At 44.3% G+C, this 21,794-nt stretch overlaps 1 protein-coding gene across 1 annotated transcript in view; it reads right to left on the minus strand.

The window, feature by feature from the left end:
• The window catches only part of LOC140203590 (serine/threonine-protein phosphatase 2A 65 kDa regulatory subunit A beta isoform-like), an 85,419-nt gene extending 63,864 nt beyond the window's left edge, over positions 1-21,555 (minus strand). Inside the window, exon 1 of the mRNA XM_072269637.1 lies at positions 21,483-21,555. Coding sequence (XP_072125738.1) covers positions 21,483-21,555 — 73 coding nt within the window. The remainder of the gene's footprint in view (positions 1-21,482) is intronic.
• Positions 21,556-21,794: the final 239 nt, after the last annotated feature.

Raw genomic sequence — 21,794 nt, forward strand, 5'->3', positions numbered from 1 at the left:
AGTTGGCATTTTGGATAATGAAGTGGGTTTTCAAAGCTTGCAGACAATTTGGGCCAGTTAGAAGAGTGGGCTGAAAGATGGCAGATGGAGTTTAATGCTGATAAGTGTGAGGTGCTACATTTTGGTAGGACTAATCAAAATAGGACATACATGGTAAATGGTAAGGCATTGAAGAATGCAGTAGAACAGCGTGGTCTAGGAATAATAGTGCATAGTTCCCTGAAGGTGGAATCTCATGTGGATAGGATGGTGAAGAAAGCTTTTGGTATGCTGGCCTTTATAAATCAGAGCACTGAATATAGGAGATGGGATGTAATGTTGAAATTGTACAAGGCATTGGTGAGGCCAAATTTGGAGTCTTGTGTACAGTTGTGGTCACCAAATTATAGGAAGGATGTCAACAAAATAGAGAGAGTACAGAGGAGATTTACCAGAATGTCACCTGGGTTTCAGCACCTAAGTTACAGAGAAAGGTTGAACAAGTTAGGTCTTTATTGTTTGGAGCGTAGAAGTTTGACCGGGGACTTGATAGAGGCATTTAAAATTATGAGGGGGATAGATAGAGTTGACTTGGATAGGCTTTTTCCGTTGAGAGTAGGGGAGATTCAAACAAGAGGACATGAGTTGAGAGTTAAGGGGCAAAAGTTTAGGGGTAACAAGAGTGGGAACTTCTTTACTCAGGGAGTGGTAACTGTGTGGAATGAGCTTCCAGTAGAAGTGGTAGAGGCAGGTACAATTTTGTCATTAAAAAAAAGTTTGATAGGTATATGGACAGGAAAGGAATGAGGGTTATGGGCTAAGTGCAGGTAGATGGGACTAGGTGAGAGTAAGCATTCGGCACGGACTAGAAGGGCCACGATGGCCTGTTTCCGTGCTGTAATTGTTATATGGTTATATGGAAAGCAGGAGATTGCGGCTGAGAGGAAAAATGGATCACCCATGATGAAATGGCAGAGTAGACTTGATGGGCCAAGTGGCCTAATTCTGATCTGCATCTTATGCTCTTAACCACATTCTCTACTACCCCTTTATAATCCCTCCTCAATCCTATCGCCCTCTTTCTGATCCCACACCAGTTCCCCACTACCCACAACACAATTGTGTCGCGTTCTGGTTGCCTCAGGATTGGAAAGGTGCAGAGGAGGTTTGTAAACGTAACTTTGCTGGATCAAATAACAACAGTACAAAAAGATCGTTACTTATCTTTCCACCCGTTTAGTTCTTCGAGCTCAGCCGGTGAGTGAATTTGGACCTGACATCAGGGAGAGAACCTTTCTGATCTCCCCAGCAGTTCAACTAATTCACTGCCTGATGTCAGAATTGTCAGAGGTTATAAGGCCACCGATACAAAAGAACAATCAATTTGATAAGCATTCCAGCCAAGTCAATGGACTATGGATACAAAGAACAATCAGCTTGATAACCATTCCGGCCAAGTCAATGGACTATTGATACAAATGAACAATCAGTTTGATAACCATTCTCTTGGTTGACGTGCTAAGTCGTCTTAGGTGGGACGAATGATTTAATCTACGAGATGTAGATGATTTCAGCTGAGCTGACATCTTGTAGATGATTTACAGCTCAGCTCAAAGCAACCTCTCAGCTAAGTCAAGATTGGGAATTAAATATCCAAGGATATCAGGTTATACGGTATGATAGGCAGGAAGGTAAGGGAGGTGGGGTAGCGCTGTAAGGATGAGATCAGTGCGACAGTGAGAGACGATATAAGATCTAAGGAGCAGAACGTTGAGTCCATCTAGGTAGAGATTAGGAACAGTAATGGAAAAAAAATCCCTAGTGGGAGTTGTCGATCAGCCACCAAATAATCACATTACAGTGGCACAGGCAGTAAACAGAAATATCCCAGGCACGGGAGAATGGAACAGCAGTTATCATGGGAGACTAACTTGCACAGAGATTGGGTGAATCAAATTGGTCGAGACAGTCTTGTGGAGGACTTCATTGAACGCATAAATGATGGCTTTCTTGAACAGCGTGTTACTTAACCTGCAAGAGAATGTGTTATCTTAGATCTGGTCCTGTGCAATGAGAAAGGTAAGATTAGTGATCTTGTAGTTAGGGATCCTCTCGGAAAGAGTGATCACAGTATGACTGAGTTTCCCATACAAATGGAGGGTGCAAAAGTAGTCTGGGAACACAGGCTATATGGTGGGACTATTGAGGAGCAGTGGAAGACTTTCAAAGAGATTTTTCACGGTGCTCAACAAAAGTATATTCCAGTTAAAAGCACGGACAGTAAGGGTGGGGAGAGCCAGTCTTGGATAACTGAGGAAATTAAAGAAGGCGTCAAACTAAAAGCGTGTGAATAGAAAGCCTCCAAGAGTAGTGGGAAACTGGAAGACTGGGAAAATTTCAAACAGCAACAAAGACCCATCAAGCAATTAATAAAGAAAGGGAATAAGGAAAGAAAATAAACTAAAATTCTCTGGACTGTGGGCAGGTTCTGGTGGATTAGAAGACGGCGAATGTCACGCCACAGTTCAAAAAATGATGTAGGCTAATGCAGGTAACTACAGGTCAGTTAGTTTAACATCTGTAGTTGGAAAATGCTTGAAGCTATCATTAAAGAAGAAATAGCGAGGCATCTGGCAAGAAATGGATCCATCAGGCAGATGCAGCATGGATTCAGCAAGGGCAGATCCTGTTTGACAAACTTACTGGAGTTCTTTGAGGATATAACGAGCACAGTGGATAGAGGGGAACAGATGGACGTTATTTACTTGGATTTCTGGAAGGTGTTTGATAAGGTACTGCATAAAAGACTTATCCATAAGATAAGGATGCAAAGAGTTGGGGTGATGTATTAGCATGGATACAGGATTGGTTAACTGAAAGAAAGCAGAGTTCGGATGCATGGGTGTTACTCTGGTTGGCAATCAGTGGTGAGCAGTGGTGCCATATGGGTCGGTGCTGGGCCCGCAACTGTTCACAATATATATTAACCATCTCAAAGAGGGAACCAAGTGTAGTGTATCGCTTAAGTTTGCTGATGATACCAAATTGAGTGGAAAAGTAAATTGTGCAGAAGATACAGAGAGATACATATCGATAGGTTAAGTGAGTGGGCAAGGGTCTGGCAGATGGGGTACAATGTTGGTAAATGTGAGGTCATCCACTTTGTTAGGAAAAATAGAAGAGCAGATTATTATTTAAACGGTGAAAATTTCCAGCATACTGCTGTGCTGAGGGACTTGGGAGTACTTGTGCATGAATCACAAAAGGTTAGTTTGCAGGTGCAGCAGGCTATCACAAAAGCAAATGGAATACAGTATTGGCATTCATTACTAGAGGGACTGAATTGAAGAGCGGGGAAGTTATGCTGCAACTGTACAGGGTACTGGTGAGGCTGCACCTGGAGTACTGCATGCAGTTCGGGTCTCCATACTTGAGGAAGGATAGACTGGCTTTGGAGGCAGTTTGATGGTCAGGTTGGGATTGGTGCGGGGAGAGTAGAGGGCAGTGCATTCAGTGGAGGAGTGAAGGAGTGATGAATTCGATGTCCCGTCGGCAATTCGAGATGAGAAGATCCAGAGCAGGCAGAGAACCAGAGCGGGGAGTCCAAGGAGAGGAGGAGGTGAGTGAGGGTAATTTCAGAGATGTGAGAGCGGATCGTTTACACAGAGAGTGGTGGGTGCCTGCGGTGGTGGTAGAGATAGATGCATTAGAGATTTTTAAGAGACGTTTAGATAGGCACATGAATGTGAGGAAGATGGGAGGATATGGACATTGTGTAGGCAGGAGAGATGAGCTTAGTTAGCTATCTGATTACTAATTTAATTGTTCTGGCACAACATTGAGGGCCGAAGGGCCTGTTCCTGTACTATACTGTTGTATGTTCTATTAAAGGACTCCTGCCCTCAGCTGCAGGGATATCTTTGAAGGAACGTCGGAGGGTCACGCCAACGGGTCTTTTCACTGCTTTAGCCTTCAGCACAAGCAGGGCTTTGGTTCGGAGGTTGGGAACGTGAGCTGGATTTCAAGTTAACAACCAAACCTGTTGGCAGATGTTTGCCCTGGCCAGACAGCTTGGTGTCAGTGTGAGTGAGAGAGAGGATTCCAGTCTTTCTGCATGTAAGGATGTAATGCTGAGGCTTTATAAGGCAGTAGTGAGGCCTCACCTGGAGTCTTGTGTGCATTTTTGGGCCCCTTATCTCAGAAAGGATGGACTGACATTGGATGTTTGAATAGGCAGCTCAGGCAACGCATCACCAAATAATTAGATAGGGCGTCAAAGGTTAAAGGGAAAATGGGTTTGAGAGGGAAATGGATCAGCCATGATGAAACAGCGGAGCAGACTCGATAGTCTGAAAGGCCTAACTCTACTCCAATGTCTTCAGTTCTTCCGGTCTTTCATATGGAGGCTGTCCTCCAGTCCGCTGAAGGAGTCTGTTAATGAGCTAGGCCTGGAGGTTCTGCATTGGTCGGAATGGACCATGGATGTTGTGTCCTAGCTGTCTACATGATGTGAAAGCCAGGGAAGTACAACACGGAGAGCAAGTTGTTGCCCACACAGCAGGCTAGCTCTCTCCACGCAGCAGATGAATGCAAAGGAATGGCAGAGGTCGATAGTTTGGCATCAGCCCAAAGCAACTTGTTTTAAGGCGTCAGTAACCCACCTAGGTGCCTTCTCCTGTCAGTAGAAACGGTTCCACCAATCTTAGTAGCTCAGCCAGACGTGAAGGCCAGGAGCTGGACTTGGTTGTCAGAAGCCTGCCCTGCCGTGCGATGTAATCATGTCTGCTCTATGCTGACCACAATTCTTTTTTTCCTGTACTGGTTTACGTATTAATAAACAGCCAGTAGGTGGAGATTGTGTCTCTCTCAGTCCATCAGGGTCAAGCATATTTTGCTTCCAACCCACAACACACACACCAAGTGCTGGAGGAACTCAGCAGGTCAGGCAGCAACTCTGCTGAGGAATAAAGAGTCGATGTTTCAAACCGAGACCCCCTCATCAGGACTGGAAAGGAACTGGGAAGAAGCCAGAATAAGACTGGGAGGTGTTGGGAGCGTGGAGGGAAGGACTTCAAGCTGGCAGGTGATAGGTGAGACCAGGTAAGGGGGAAGATGGATAAAGTTAGAAGCTGGAAGTGTTTAGGTCAGGGGTTCCCAATATCCTAAAACCACAAGATATGGGAGCAGAATTAGGCCATTAGTCTGCTCTGCATTTCATCATGGCTGATCCATTTTCCCTCTCAGCCCCAATCTCCTGCCTTCTCCCTTTATCCCTTCATGACCTGACCAACCTCTGCCTTAAATATACAAAAATACTCGGCCTTCACAGCTGACTGTGGCAATAAATGCCACAGATTCACCACTCTCTGGCTAAAGAACTTTCTTCTCATCTTCCTATTCATCTCTAAAAGGACACCTCACTATTATGAGGCTGTCCTCTGGTCTTAGACTCCCTACCATAAGAAACATCCTCTCCACATTCACTCTGAGACCCCTTGCTTAATTGTACTGGTCCATGGCAAGTAAAAGGTTGGGAACCCCTGGTAGAGGTGGAAGAGTTAAAGGGCTGAAGGAGGAGGAATCTGATGGGAGAGGAGAGTGGGCCATGGGAGAAGGGGGATTAGGAAGGGAAGAGGGTGAAGATGGGAAGGTCTTCATTGAGTTCACAACATCCAATCTGCTCTGGTACCACAGTATTTATGTGGGCTGTCCTGCTGAGACTCTGGACAATGTTGGCCCCTCCAGGACATTGACAGTTGGGTAATTCAGTGACGAAAGGGCTGACGAACACAGAGGTGTGTATTGGCGATGTAATACGGCTGTCTGAAGCCAGCTTGATAGTGAACCTTGGAAAAAATGAGTTCGGCCACACGAAGGTCACTTACCTGGGAATTGTGGTGACACAGGGGCAGCTGGCGGCGATGCAAGCTACGGTGCAGGCTATCGCTGACATCCCAACCCCGACAGACAAGAGGACCCTCAGAAGGCTCTTGGAGATGGTGGGGTACTGTAGGAAGTTTTGCAGTAACTCTGCGGTTACCACCCCTCCCCCTCCGACTAAGCCCTTGCGAGAGAAAACTAAGTCGGAATGGGACGACCCTTGTTATTGTGGTCCGGGACGAAACCCAATGAGAGGTACATTGATCGCAATTCATCAGTGTTTTTGGCCACTATGAAGTTTGCTAAGTTGGAGCCTGGTAAGAGGGATTATTAATAACACATATAAAAGGAACAGAAAATGTGATGGCTGACTGTCTGTCAGGTGTTGACAACTTCAAACTCGCTGTATTAGCCAAATAGCTGATAAAGATGTATATCTGTGTGTACCAAATAATGTATTCATGTTTGTAATTTTTACCCCCGGTAAAAATCCTTAAAGGGGGGAAGTGTGACAAGAATACACATAGATTAAGATGTAGCTGTCCTGTGCTGGCACCAGTGGGATCAGCAGTTGGTCTGCCACCTGTCTTCAGGAGAGAGAGAGATAAGGAAAACAATGGAGCAGCATTGGGAGATGTGTAATGAAGGGACGGGAGAGAGAGTAACAGAAGGAGAGAGCTGTCAAGATCGGCTCCCCCTTTGAACCCTGAACTGTTTGAAGTGATGGACAGGCGATACCCCAGCAGGGGGATAAAAAGGGACAGGTTCACTAAGGCAGCACACACACGACACCCGAGGTAATGAGACCCTGGAAGCGGTGCGTCTCTCACAAGTCGGTGGGAAGTTTTGGAAGGCCGGTTGCGGGACCAGGCCATAGACGCACAGGGTGGAAAGGCATGATCGGCGGGAACCTGGTGTGTGTCCACCCTTGCCTGGGTGCCGGGTTCACCGCAGAGAAACGATCGTATCTCGAAACGGAGGGGGTCACGGTCAGTGACCTCAGATGACATCACAAAGGGCTCGCCCGAAAGCTGACTGCGAAGGTCTGTGTGTGGAAGCCCTTTTGAATATTCATTCATTTTGCTCTCTCTCTCCTTCCCTCCACTGCCTGCGAACTGAACTGAACTAAACTGAACTGAACTTTGCGTCACTTTGAAACTGGGCATTTACCCCTAGACAACGATAGAGCTTGATTGATCCTGTTATCTTAATTCTGTGTACATGCATGTTTATCATTGCTGAACTGTTGCATTCATTATCCTTTTGATTAGAGTACTGTGTTGCTTGTTTCTTTAATAAAACTTTCTTAGTTCTAGTAATCCAGACTCCAACTGAGTGATCCATTTCTGCTGGTTTGGCAACCCAGTTACGGGGTACGTAACAAAGACCAGTGGTCCCCAATCACCGGGCTGTGGACCGGTACCGGGCCGCAAAGCATGTGCTACCGGGCCGCGAGGAAACGATATGATTTGGCGATATGAGTCAGCTTCACCTTTCCTCATCCCCCCTCACCCACTGCTGAGCTTGAACACACGCGAGGTCATTACCCGCGCGTCATCCATGTCAGCACAGGAAGAAGATCAACTCCTCGAGCTTGCAAATGAAGGCGGACTTAAAAGTATGTTTGACATAACATCTCTGCCGGCATTCTGGATCAAAGTCAAGGCTAAATATCCTGAGATAGCCACAAAAGCACTGAAAACGGTGCTTCCATTTCCAACATATCTCTGCAATGAATGCAACAAAAACTAAATTGCAGAATAGACTGGACATAGGGAACCCACTTCGAGTATCGCTGTCTCCCATCACCCCTCGATATGACCGTGTTGTTGAAGGGAACAAGTTTTCAGCCCAGGGCTCCCACTGATTCAGCGATATTTGTGTGTTGCAATTAATTTATATGCGGGGAAATATGTGCTGTGTGTTTAATATCCAAATGTTACTTAAAATGTTATGATGCTATTGACTTATAAGTGACTTATATAACCATATAACAATTACAGCAAGGAAACAGACCATCTCTGCCCTTCTAATCTGTGCTGAACGCTACTCTCACCTAGTCCCACCGACCTGCACTCAGCCTATAACCCTCCATTCCTTTCCTGTCCATATACCTATCCAATTTAAGGTTAAATGATCATATCGAACCTGCCTCTACCACTTCCACTGGAAGTTCGTTCAATACTTACTTCAATCTCCCCTGTCCTCCCCTATAATTGACTTATTCATGCAAGGAAGATATGCGCTGTGTGCTTAATATTAAATTTGTTAGATAAACCCTTTTAGAAATGAAATTCAGTGTATTAGCCACTTATCACCTATATTCCGGTCGTGATTAACACCCCGCCCCCGTACAGAATCGCCAAAAACGATTTGTAGAAAAAAAATCGGCACGTACACGCATGCGCAAGTCACGCATGCGCACTGGTGCCCACGCAAGTCTTCATGGTCATTGTAGCCTATCTCGAGGTAAACACAACGTATCCGTTGGTAACCCTACACCCCACCCCTCCACCAGGTCGGCCAGTCCGCAAGAATATTGTCAATAAGAAACCGGTCCGCGTTGCAAACTAGGTTGGGGACCCCTGCTGTACAGTTGTGTTGTTAGCAGAACCGCAGATATTACATTTATTTTTCTGATCTTCGACATGAAAATATATTAAGAATGCATGGATTACTGATTCCTTCAGTATCTCTTCTGGCCACTGCCTGCCACTTGAAAACATACTTATTCTTACTCAAATCCTACAATTCCTAGCCGTTTGTCTACTTGCACATGCAGAGGAGTTGTTAGGCTGGAAGATAGACAAGTATGGAGAGGGAGGAGTTCAAATCAAGATTTTGTTTTTATAAGTTTTTAAAGAGTAAAGTCCTGTCAGAATATGTTAACCTGGGTCTCATTAATTCTGATCCATGTTTATGCCAATAAAATTAGAATTTGAACTTGGACATTGCACCTTCGGCTCTCTAAAATCTCACATGGTCGAATAAAGCAGTTGAAAGCAGCTATAAGTGTACGAAATGCAAACGAGACCAATCACTATTGTCAATTGTTTTAGCCTGCAAAGTCGATCACGTTCGAAAGGACTATCGGTTCCCTTTTCATGAAATGAAACATGGTCATAATGCTTTTGATGTGAGGTCAATTCATCTGAGAAGCCAGGTTAACCCTCAACACATTTCCCAATACCAAAAGTAATGGGTTCACAGTGAGGGATAAACTTGGACAACGATCTGAGATCTCTTAAGTTTGGAAGAAGGCAAATGTAAAAAGAAAATACAAACGCTTCGAAAATGTCAGCAGTCTTTCAGATAGAAATCACCTATGTAATTAGATTAGTTAGTGGGAAGTCAGAAGATTCGGCAGTTTCTGAGAAATAGCAGACGGCAGCTGAAAAGCCATAGGGAGAGAAAAGTTGAAATGTGAAGGAATCTACTCAATGACACAAAGAGGATGTCAACAGTATTTTGTTTTTGTCAGATATACAAAGATTACAAGGAAAGCGAGAGTAGATATCAAATTCCCGAAAATGACACTGGAACGGTAGTAATGAGGGACGAGAAAATGGCGGAAGAACTGATTAAGTACTTTGCAGTATCTTCACTGTAGAGGACACTAGCAGCACACCGTATGGTCGGAAGTGTCAGAGGGAATACGTGAACGTAGTTGCTATTATTAGGAAGAAGGTGCCCAGGAAGTTGTAAGGTCTGAAGGCAAGTAAGTTACCTGGACCAGATGGACTACACCCCAAGGTTCAGAGGAGGTACCTGAATAGTTTGTGGAGTAATAATAATCTTTCAAGAATCACTACATTCTGGTATAGTTGCAGAGAAATGCAGAATTGCAAATGTCACTGCACTCTTCAAGAAGTGAGCGAGGGGGAAGAGAGGAAATTATAGGCTAGTTACCTTGACCTCAGTGGTTGGGAAAACTTTGGAGTCGCTTGTTCAGGAAGAGGTTTCAGGGTACCAGAGGCATGGTAAAATAGACATGGGTTTCTTTATGGGAAATCTTGCCAGGCAAATCTTATGGAATTATTTGGCGAAATACCAAGTAGGACAGGCAAAGCAGAAACGGTGGATGTTGTGGATTTGATTTTCAGAAGGCCTTTGACAAGGTGCCGCACATGAGGCTGCTAAGCAATTAAGAACCCATGGTACTACAGAGAAGATTCTAGCATGGGTAGAACATTGGCAGATTGACAAGAGGCAAAGAGTGTGAATAAGCAAAACCTCTTCCGATTGGTTGCCGATGACTGGTGGTGTTGCACAGTGGTCAATGTTAGAACCACTTATTTTTACGTTCTACTTCAATGATTTGAAGTGATGGTTTTGTGGCCAATTTTGCAGATGACACAAAGATAAGTGGACGGGCAAGTAGTGTTGAGGAAGCAAAGGGGCTGCAGGAAGACTTAGACAAATTAGGAGAATAGGCAAAGAAGTGGCAGATGGAATACAGTGTCGGGAAGAACATGATCATGAACTGTGGTAAAAGGAATAAAAGCATAGACTAAAAGGGGAGAAAATTCAAAAATCCGAGGTGAAAAGGGACTTGGAAGACCTCGTGCAGGACTCCCTAACGGTCTTGCTGGTTGAGTCTGTGATTAGGAATGTAAATACAATTTTAGCATTCATTCTGAGAGGACAAAAAGAGAAAAAAGAAACATATCACGCTGGGAATTTATAAGGGACTGGTGACACCACACTTGGGAGTCCCGTGAGCAGTCTTGGGGCCATTATCAAAGAAAGAATGTACTGCCGTTTGACTGGTTTCCAAGAAGGTTCAGGAAAACGCAAAAATGATTCCGGAAATGACAGGCTCGCCATATTAGTGCCGTTTGACGTCTCTGGTCATGTAGTCGCTGGAATTTCAAGGATTAGACGGGGGTGGTGTGGTTAGTGTAATTTCATTGAAAGCTATCGAATGTTGAAAGGCACAGATGGACTGGGATTGGAAAGGATGTTGCCTCTATCTGGGATAGTCTAGCACCGACGTGCACAGGTTCAGAATAGAGGGACGTGCATTTACAACGGAGATGAGGGGGTTTTCCTTTAGCCTCAGAGTTGTGAATATGTTGAATTCATTAGCACAACACAGGCGACTGTGGAGGCCAGGTCATTCGGTGTAGATAAGGCGGAAGTTGCTAGGTTCCTGTTCAGTCAAATGCTGAAAAGTTACAGGAGAGGGCAAGAGAATGGAATTGAGAAGAAAAGCGATAAGCAATGATCAAATGGCAGAGCAGTGGCCCAATTCAGCTCCTATGTCTTTTGCTTTTATGGTCTTAAGGTAACGAAAGAACAAAAAAAAAACAATTTCTACAGCTAAAAAATGCTGAGGAAGGATATCCCTAATAAAAAGAGATTACCTTTGGTATATTTAACAGGTCCGTTAATACCTGACGAGAGAGAAAGAGAGCTATCGCTTCATTCCGATGGTGTTTCATTAGAGCTGAGGGGGGAAGGCTGGCCAGAAACAGGGGGAATTATTGAAATCATGCATGGTTCTATCATAGAACATAGAACATTACATCCTTATATAAAGACCCTTCAGCCCACAATGTTGTGCTGAACTATTTAAACTGACAATCAAATGACTAACCGATCTGTTCTGCCTACAGAATGTGAATATCCTTCTATTTCCCTCACATTCATGTGCCTGTTGAAATGTTGCTTAAAAATCCCTAAGGTGTCGGACTGTACCATCAACCCAGAAAGCTCATTCCAGGCACCACCCAGTCTCCGTGTAAAATATTGCCCCTCACATCTCCTTTGAGATTACACTTCTATCCGAATGCAGGCCCTAGGAAAGAGATAGTCTGTCTACTCTATCTATGCATCCAATGATCTTATAACCTCCATTGCGCGTGCCTTCTGATCTAGATAGCATCTTGGTAAACTTCTTTTGCACCCTTTCCAAAGCCTCGACATCTTTTCCGTAATGGGGCAACCAGAAATGTATGGAATATCCAGATGTGGCCTGACAGTCGCAGCATAACCTCTTGACTTTTGAACTCAATGCCTCGACTAATAAAAGCAAGTGTTCCGTAAGCCTCCTGAACCACACTGTCAAGCTGTGTAGCTACTTTCCGGTATCTACGGACTTCGACCCCAAGATCCCTCTGCTCATCAAGATTGCTAAGATTGCCCTTGACAGTATTATCTCTTTCCATTTGGACTACCAAGGTACAGGATTTGTCCCGGTTAACCTCCATCTGCCATTTCTCCACCCATACGTACAATTGATCTATTACTCTCTGTATTTTTTTGCCAGTCAACTACACTATCCACAACAGCACCAATAAAGATAGAGAGGGAGATAAAAGGAGAGGTGTGTTGTCAAATCAGCGACAATGTCACAGTTGCTCTCAGTGAGGAAACATTAGAGGATTTATCCACTCAGACTACTAGACTAGACATTAATGTTAACGAAGGTGCAAACACTCAGGTGGCTTTGTACTACCCGCTTCCTATTAGCGAACTAGAGTTTGAGCATATAGATACTGAGATATGCACAGGTAAATATGGGGAAGATCGAAAAGCAACACGTTTGTTGCTGTGGGTGACTTTAGCATCTCCAATATTAACTGCAACATCCTCAGTGCAAGGACTTCACGCTTGGCGGAATTCATTACGTACATCCACGAGGGTTGCATATATCAACATATCGACAGTCCATGAACCGGGTAGAGGGGAGGGGTGAGGTAGGATCTGCTGTAGGGAAATGAACCTAGCCAGGTGACTGTTAATTCAGTGGGAAAACATATAAGGATCTGGGAATCCTTAGTTTAAGCAATGCATTAAAATGCTGGAGTAACAGAGCGGGTGAGGCAGCATTAAAAGTGGGAAATGTACAGTCAAGGCTTAGGGCTGCGACGAATCTCGACTGTTAGTTTCCAGATGAAAACAGGCCTGGAACCAATCCCTAAGGAACTCCATTATGCATCGACCTCCAGTCTGAAACGTAAACTCACACCATTGTCCTCTGCTTCCTACCATCAATCTAATTTTGTATCCAACCAGCTGAATCTTCCTGGAAGCCTTTCGATCTACTTTTCCATAACAACTTTTACGGGCTTCACTATTTCAAAGGTATCACTAAATCACTGAAGCTCACTTCTCTATAGGTCTGCTCTCCTCAAAAGCTGAAATCTCTGTTCAAAAAACAAAGTGGATTTCACAGATGACGAATCATATTTTACTAATCTGCACAATTATCTTTGCTCTATCTAGCTTGAAGGTTCAGTCATAGTCATACTTTATTGATCCCGAGGGAAATTGGTTTTCGTTACACTTGCACCATAAATGATTAAATAGTAGTAAAACCATAAATAATTAAATAGTAATATGTAAATTATGCCAGGAAATAAGTACAGGACTAGCCTATTGGCTCAGGGTGTCTGACCCTCCAAGGGAGGAGTCGTAAAGTTTGATGGCCACAGGCAGGAATGCCTTCCTATGACGCTCAGTGTTGCATCTCGGTGGAATGAGTCTCTGGCTGAATGTACTCCTGTGCCCAGCCAGTCCATTATGTAGTGGATGGGAGATATTGTCCAAGATGGCATGGAAGTTGGACAGCATCCTCTTTTCAGACACCACCGTCAGAGAGTCCAGTTTCTTCCCCACAACATCACTGGCCTTATGAATGAGTTTGTTGATTTTGTTGGGTTTGTTGAGTTTGTTAACCTGTACATGCGATAGGTTTGTTGTTGTGCCCGAAGTGATTAGCTGTATCTCCGTAGATTAGTTGTCTGTTAATAAAGGACGATCAAAATGCTCTTATCTTTGTTCCGGCTTCCAGAGAATGGAGTGTTGGGGCAGAATTTCTCTTTGTTCCAACGAGGATATATAAAGATATTTTTCGAATGGAGAGGTTATATAATAATATGATTTTGTAAAAAAAAAGTACGTGATGTATTTCTGCCGATTTGTAAGGAGTTGTGAAACGCAGACATTGATGCATATTGCAGTAAATTAATACAGCCATTTCTTCTACCATAAAAAAATCAACCATATGCTTTATGGCATTTACTGCCTTTTATTCGCCTTGTAGCTCTTTCTCGCCTTGAACTATCATTCACGGCCTCTGTAGTACGAAATAGATCATCAGTTAGTCAAATGAAATATTTGTCCGACAAATATTAGGGATGGCTGCTGTCATTACATTATTAGAGAAATATATCCAACTTGGCCATTTCACAACAATTTCATTCTAATATTTTTATCCCTGTATTTGCAGAAGTGGTTTTGTGATCGAAGATAAAAGTTTCTGGTTCACATTTAACACAAGACAAGTTATATTTAAAACAATGTTGCACATTCGTGGTTGAATTAGCTTCATCCATTATTTCATACATTTACCTATTATATTTACTAGATATTGTACCGTGGTTTTCAGCTGTTCCCTGAACTTTCTCTGAGTGACTGCAGAGATAAATGTGTTTGTGCAGCAACTTAATAGTTGGAGCATATTGACAGTTTCAATAAATATAGACTTGGGATCACTGTAACCGCTAACTTGATGGTCATTGGAAATTCTCTCATATAGGAACTGTAACAAATGTGTCATCCACAATAGTATGGAACTGCCTGAAACGGCGAAGAGTAACACAATAGACTTCCTCCTGCTCTCCATCCCTGCGTCAGTCTGATTGTTCCCACTGTTTTGGACTTGGAGTGTCTTCCGGGCTCTACTAGCTTCTAAAATGTGTCTGACAGTGAGGAGATTGAGCAAAAGGATCAAAAGGAATGGGAAACAAGGAGTGAAGAGGTGGTCGAACCAATCATAAACGCCCCACAATAGAGAAGTATAACGGACAGCTTTCAGTTTGCAATACCATGGTACATTGTTAATTATATAGCTGGGTTCATGAATGAAGTAGCATGGAATATTGATAAAACAACTAAGTAAACAAACAGTTGCTATGACCACAGATGCCGTTTTGTCGGTGCAATACTTCGCCTTCAGTTTCTGGCAACAAATGACGACAAAACGGTCAGAGGTGAAAGCGACGGTTAACCAAACAGAACTGACCCTGGCTGCATAGGTTATTGCAATAATGGCACTACACACTGGGGTGATGGAGAAGAAACTTCCTGGGAAATAAATGCCACAAATGCGGTTGATAATCACAGCGGTAATAATGAGGAGCAAATCCGTTACTGCCATGGAGACCAAATAGCGAGTGATGCATTTAGAGAGGCCACACTTCCCGCGGGACAGGATCAGAATCGCCACCAAATTAGCTTTAGGGAAAAGAAAGGGAGACACGGATGTTTATACCATAGACTGTCAACAGCAGCAGTACATAGACAAGAAAAATATACATTTTAGAACTCTGACACGTAAAACGCTCATGGTAATATGAAAATGGAAAAGTTTAAGTTAAATAAGTTAGGTTAGAGAACGCAAATGCATGAACCGGCATTCTCATAGGAAAAGTCATAAATACGAGTCGCTTCAACACTCGAGCCCACTCAGTCGAAATCATTGCTTATTATCCACATTTTTGTCATTTTCCTGCTCGCCTCTATATTCGTAATACGCAGTAAAAACACCGGTGTGTGTTTCGGATGATTCAATGACTGAGCCTGCATGCTGCGCTGAATTAATTCAGCATATTTATTTCCATACTGGTTATAAATGACCTCATGATATTTGGAGATTATGTTCCTGGTTTCGAAACACCTCGCCCTTCCCGGCCCCGACTAATAGCATCTTACACTGCCAAAGTACACTTGCTTTTTTTTCCAGAGCTACTCATTTATTAGGTAGGGAAACCAAGACGATGAATAAAACTCCAGTTAAGGTCTGAGGGAGGCCTCGCATAATTTGAACAAATCAGAGTTCGTCCGGTACTAGAACTTTCTTGTAATGTCTGCTTATACAAGGATCGCCCTTCCCGATGACATGACTTGTGTTCCAGGACAACGAGGTTCCAATTAACTGAAAAAAGACCAATCTTTGGGAAACTAAAACAACATGTTTTGGAATTAGATCACTTCAAATTTATCTATATTATATTCTATCTTCTATTTACTTTTAGAATTATTCAGAGATGTAATTTACTGACACATTTACTTGAATTTACCTTGCAAGCTTTCCGAGAATTGATGTTGAGCAGTGAGGAATTCAATTGGGAATTACACAAATCTGAGATCTTACTATATATAGTTTTCCACAGAAATCTTACATCAGTTTAAAAAAATCCGGTTTTATTATATCCTACTGATGTATAGCCTCGTCGCTAGCACAGTTTAATAATAGGTCTTTAGTTTTCGTTGCTGTGTGAAAGTCCGAGACACCGAGTAACGCAGGCTTACCCGTTTTCCAGTAGCAAAATATGAAAATCCAGAAATTTTAGTCCTGGGAAAAAGCCCCTGATCATCCACACGATCAATGACACTCATCATCTTATACACCTCTATCAGTCCACCTCTCATCCTCCATCGCTCCCAGGAGAAAAGGCCAAGTTCACTCAACCTATTCTCATAAGGTACGCCTTCCAATCCAGGCAACATCCTTGGAAACCTCCTCTACATACCCTCTATAGTACCGACATCTTTCCTGCGGTGAGGTAACCAGAACTGAGCACAATACTCTAAGTGAGGTCTGATGAAGGTCTTACATACCTGTAGCATTATCTCACGTCTCTAACTCATTCCCACGGTTGATGAATGCCAACATACCACAGGCCTTCTTAACAATACTGTCAAAGTGAGCAGCAGCTTTGAGTGTCCTATGTGACCGCAAGATCTCTCAGATAGAAACATAGAAAATAAGTGCAGGAGTAGGCCATTCGGCCCTTCGAGCCTGCACCGCCATTTATTATGATCATGGCTGATCATCCAACTCAGAACCCTGCACCAGCCTTCCCTCCATACCTCCTGATCCCCGTAGCCACAAGGGCCATATCTAACTCCCTCTTAAATATAGCCGTTGAACTGGCCTCAACTGTTTCCTGTGGCAGAGAATTCCACAGATTCACCACTCTCTGTGTGAAGAAGTTTTTCCTAATCTCAGTCCTAAAAGGCTTCCCCTTTATCCTCAAACTGTGACCCCTCGTTCTGGACTTCCCCAACATCGGGAACAATCTTCCTGCATCTAGCCTGTCCAATCCCTTTAGGATTTTATAGGTTTCAATTAGATCCCCCCTCAATCTTCTAAATTCCAACGAGTACAAGCCTAGTTCATCCGGTCTTTCTTCATATGAAAGTCCTGCCATCCCAGGAGTCAATCTGGTGAACCTTCTTTGTACTCCCTCTATGGCAAGGATGTCTTTCCTCAGATTAGGGGACCAAAACTGCACACAATACTCCAGGTGTGGTCTCACCAAGGCCATGTACAATTGCAGTAGTACCTCCCTGCTCCTGTACTCAAACCCTCTCGCTATAAGTGCCAGCATACCATCTGCCTTTTTCACTGCCTGCTGTACCTGCATGCCCACTTTCAATGACTGGTGTATAATGACACCCAGGTCTCATTGCACCTCCCCTTTTCCTAATCAGCCACCATTCAGATAATAATCTGTTTTCCTATTTTTGCCACCAAAGTGGATAACTTCACATTTATCCACATTAAATTGCATCTGTCATGAATTTGCCCACTCACCCAACCTATCCAAGTCACCCTGCATCCCCTTAGCATCCTCCTCACAGCTAACACTGCCGCTCAGCTTCGTGTCATCCGCAAACTTGGAGATGCTGCATTTAATTCCCTCATCCAAGTCATTAATATATGTTGTAAACAACTGGGGTCCCAGCACTGAGCCTTGCAGTACCCCACTAGTCACTGCCTGCCATTCTGAAAAGGTCCCGTTTATTCCCACTCTTTGCTTCCTGTCTGCTAACTAATTCTCTATCCACATCAATACCTTACCCCCAATACCGTGTGCTTTAAGTTTGCACACTAATCTCCTGTGTGGGACCTTGTCAAAAGCCTTTTGAAAATACAAATATACCACATCCACTGGTTCTCCCCTATCCACTCTACTAGTTACGTCCTCAAAAAATTCTATGAGATTCGTCAGACATGATTTTCCTTTCACAAATCCATGCTGACTTTGTCCGATGATTTCACCGCTTTCCAAATGTGCTGTTATCACATCTTTGATAACTGATTCCAGCAGTTTCCCCACCACCGATGTTAGGCTAACCAGTCTATAATTCCCCGGTTTCTCTCTCCCTCCTTTTTTAAAAAGTGGGGTTACATTAGCCACCCTTCAATCCTCAGGAACCAGTCCAGAATCTAATGAGTTTTGAAAAATTATCACTAATGCATCCACTATTTCTTGGCCTACTTCCTTAAGCACTCTGGGATGCAGACCATCTGGCGCTGGGGATTTATCTGCCTTTAATCCTTTCAATTTACCTAACACCACTTCCCTACTAACAGGTATTTCACTCAGTTCCTCCATCTTACTGGTCCCTCTGTCCCCTACTATTTCTGGAAGATTATTTAATAATCAACATTGCCAAGAGTCTTACCATTACTATTATATTCTGTCTTCAATTTTGGCCTACCAAAATGAACCACTTCACACATCTGGTTTGAAGTCCATCTGCCACTTCACAGCCCAGTTCTGCATCCTATCGATGTCCCGTTGTAACCATTGCCAATCCTCCAGACTATCGACAACACCCCCAACCTTCGTGTCATCAGCAAACCTACCAACCCACCTTTCTACTTCTTCATCGAAGTCATATATAAAAACCACAAAGAGGACACAAAAATCACAAATCTCAGGGCTTCATGACTGTCCGCTTTTCAATACGCCAAGGACACAGCCTGGAAGAACAGCGTGCCTTCAGGGTGCCGGAATTTCATAGCTCTGGAGGCAGGCAGATGTGAGGTCGGTGTCACCGCCTAATGTGCTGTGGAAGATCGAAAGCAGAGAGCTGGCTGCTGTCTATGTGACCAGAGACCAGACTTCCTTGGACACAGAACTCGGGGAAAAAATGACGCAAAACACCTTTAACACCATAAATCTGTGAGTCATTTTGTTATGTTTCCCCTCTCTCAGTGAAACTGGGACACCTGCTATTCCCTTATTAGGGAGAGACAGAGAGCCTGTGACTTCGCGAATTACAGGGCGAAGGAGAAGTCTTCGGGGGTACTGAAATTCTGTGTCTTTATTACTGCTTTGCTGCACGTTTGACTGCTCCGTGAAGGGAGCAGATGCTTTTTTTATGCTAGCGATTGCGTTGCTTTGCTGCTGCTTATGCGTGGGTGGGGGAAGTTCGGGGACTTTGAAGTTCTAACATTTAAATATCATTCACTCTTTGGGACAATGCTCTGTTTTCGTGCATGCTTGTGAAGAAAAAAATTTTCATGATGTACGTATATTGTATACATGTCATGGTCCGGTCCGTGAAGGTCGCATTCCAGTTCACAGTCCGGTCCATGGTTCCTTATTCCAGGTTTTCCAGTTTTCCCTTGTCCTGTTGTGTGCCTCAATCCAGGCACATGATTCCCATTTTTGGTTGGCTACATAAACAGCTCCTGGGTTCAGCTTCAGTTGCTTGACTGTTCCTTCCCCATCCTTCTGTAGCCTCGCCTGCTACCTTCGCCTGCAACACCGTCATGTTCAACCGCCAGGGCAAGACTGGGGCCTTGCTGTGACTAGATAAAGAACTATCTTTCTTTGTTTGGAACTGTCTCTTTGTGTCCAAGCCTTCGCTAGGTAGGTCTGGCTGTTTGCCGCTACCTTGTGTTGGGAACCATCTCTTCGTGCTCTTGCCTCCGCTGGGTAGATCCAGCTGTTTGCCGCTGCCTTGTGTTGGGAACCATCTCTTCGTGCTCTCGCCTCCGCTGGGTAGATCCAGCCGTTTCCCACTACCTTGAGCTCTGCGTTCCTGTTCTCCCTCGACCAAGGCTGAGTTCTTGTTCTCCCTCGAACAAGGATCTGCATTCCTGTTCTCCCTCGAAAATAGCACCGAATGGCTGGCACACCATTCCTAAGTTGGAAAAAATAGCTCCTAATTTTAGCCAAATCCAAAACACTTCTTTATGAAGCTTGGATGTGGGCTATGTGCGGGATATATTACACGGGAGGGTATCTTTGTACAATTTCATTGCCAGGGAACTACACGAAAGATGCAGTGTTATCACTTTTAGTAGCAATAATTTAAAGGCAGGTTGTTAAATAAACAGCCAAAGATTATGTAATGAAAATGCAAACAGCCTTTGGTATCCTTGCGCACTGGGTTAAGAATGATATCGGCCAAATGTGGACAAATTTGCAAAGGTAAATAGGTATCTTGGTTGGTATGGTCCGGTTTGGCCAAAAGGCCCGTATCTCTGCTGTATAGCACTATGACTCTAGTCAGTGACAACGGATATACAGAACTAGAAGGCGAATAAGGATGAAAATGCTAAGTCCAAATGACGAGAAAATTTGAGTCCAGAAGTAGGGATAGAGGTTTTCATAAGTACACCATGATTACAGTGTTTACTGCAGGTCTCCCTGTCTGAGAAAAGTGTTCAAAATCGGGATTATAGCAAAGGTTCGCCAGGTTTATTCCTGGGCTGACAAGACTGATGTCCGTCAAGGGATTGATTCGATTCGATTCGATTCATATTCGCAAAAGAACGAGAGAGGGGTCTCGTGGAAATCTCGTTATATATAATCACGAAAGCGGGGCTTTTCACCCACCTCGTCAGAAAGTGATGACAATCTGTCCAGATAGCCTGCATTTCTTCTGCACAAGACTCACATTCCTGCATGTCTTTCCTGTAACCTGCCCATGAGCTTTCCAAATGTTCTACTTCGTTTCTTCATCCACCATAGTCTCTGCATTCTCGTTCGAGACAGCCATTACCGTCTATCAGGAAAACCCTGGTCATCGACTTTCAATTAAAATCCTCCTCCTCCCATCTGTAGCAACGAATACCGCAGATTCGCCGCCTCCAGGTTAAAGGAATTTCTCGTCTTTCCTGTTTTAAATGGATATTCCTCTGTTCTTTTCGAAGCACAGTAGCATAGCGGTTAGCGTAACTCTCTTACAGCAACAGCCACCGGGATTCTACCTTCTCCAGGAGGCCGTGTTTCCTTCAGATTATCTGGGATGCCCCGCCCGCCCCCCGCTTAACCAGGGGTACACAAAAACGATAGGAGGTTGGATCTGCACCCGGGTTCGGGGGACAGAAGGGAATGTTGTCTGACTCACGAGGGTCCCCCTTTCTACTGGTCAACCCTCCCTTTTGGCCGAAGGGAACAGGTAGCACGGAAGTGGCGGGACTGGCCGCAATAGAGACATTTCCCCGCTCTCAATTTCCGGAGTCGCTCTGTGAGAGAAAGGCAGTTCCGTCCCAGCTGCATGGGTTCCTCTCCTGGGTGGTGGAAACGGCTGGACTGGGAGCTATTCCAGGAGAGGGAGGGGAAGAGAGGCTAGGGCTGGTGGGAGACGGTAAAGAGTGTCGTGGAGTTGCTAAAGGGAGTGGACGACCAGTTCTCTCCCTATGGCGTTCTCGAAGACAATTGTCCAACCGGGTGGCTAGGGAGATCAAACAATCCAGGCTGTTGGTGTCATCCCTTGCCGCCAACTCGTCTTTCACCATGTCGCTGAGGCCTTTCTAAAATACCCCTTGGAGTGCCTCATCATTCCACCCCGAGTCAGCCACTAACATCCGGAAATCCACGGAATAGGCGGCAACACTGTGTGAGCGCTGACGGAGAGTGAGTAGTCGCTTAGCGGCATCTTTACCACGGACAGGGTGGTGAAAGCTCCTTCTCATTTCTGTGATAAAGGTGGGGAATGAAGAGCAGTTAGCCGGTTGATTATCCCAGATAGCTGTAGCCCACACTAAGGCACTTCCCCGCTACAACCCATATAACCCATCTTTGACTTGTCTGTGGAGTACTTGGATGACTGCTGTTCGAACACCAAGGAGCATTGCAGAAGGACGGCCCGGCACTTCCCCAAATCCGCAGCATAGT

The sequence above is a fragment of the Mobula birostris genome, chromosome 10 (genome assembly GCF_030028105.1).
Source record: "Mobula birostris isolate sMobBir1 chromosome 10, sMobBir1.hap1, whole genome shotgun sequence".
Lineage (NCBI taxonomy): Eukaryota > Metazoa > Chordata > Chondrichthyes > Myliobatiformes > Myliobatidae > Mobula > Mobula birostris.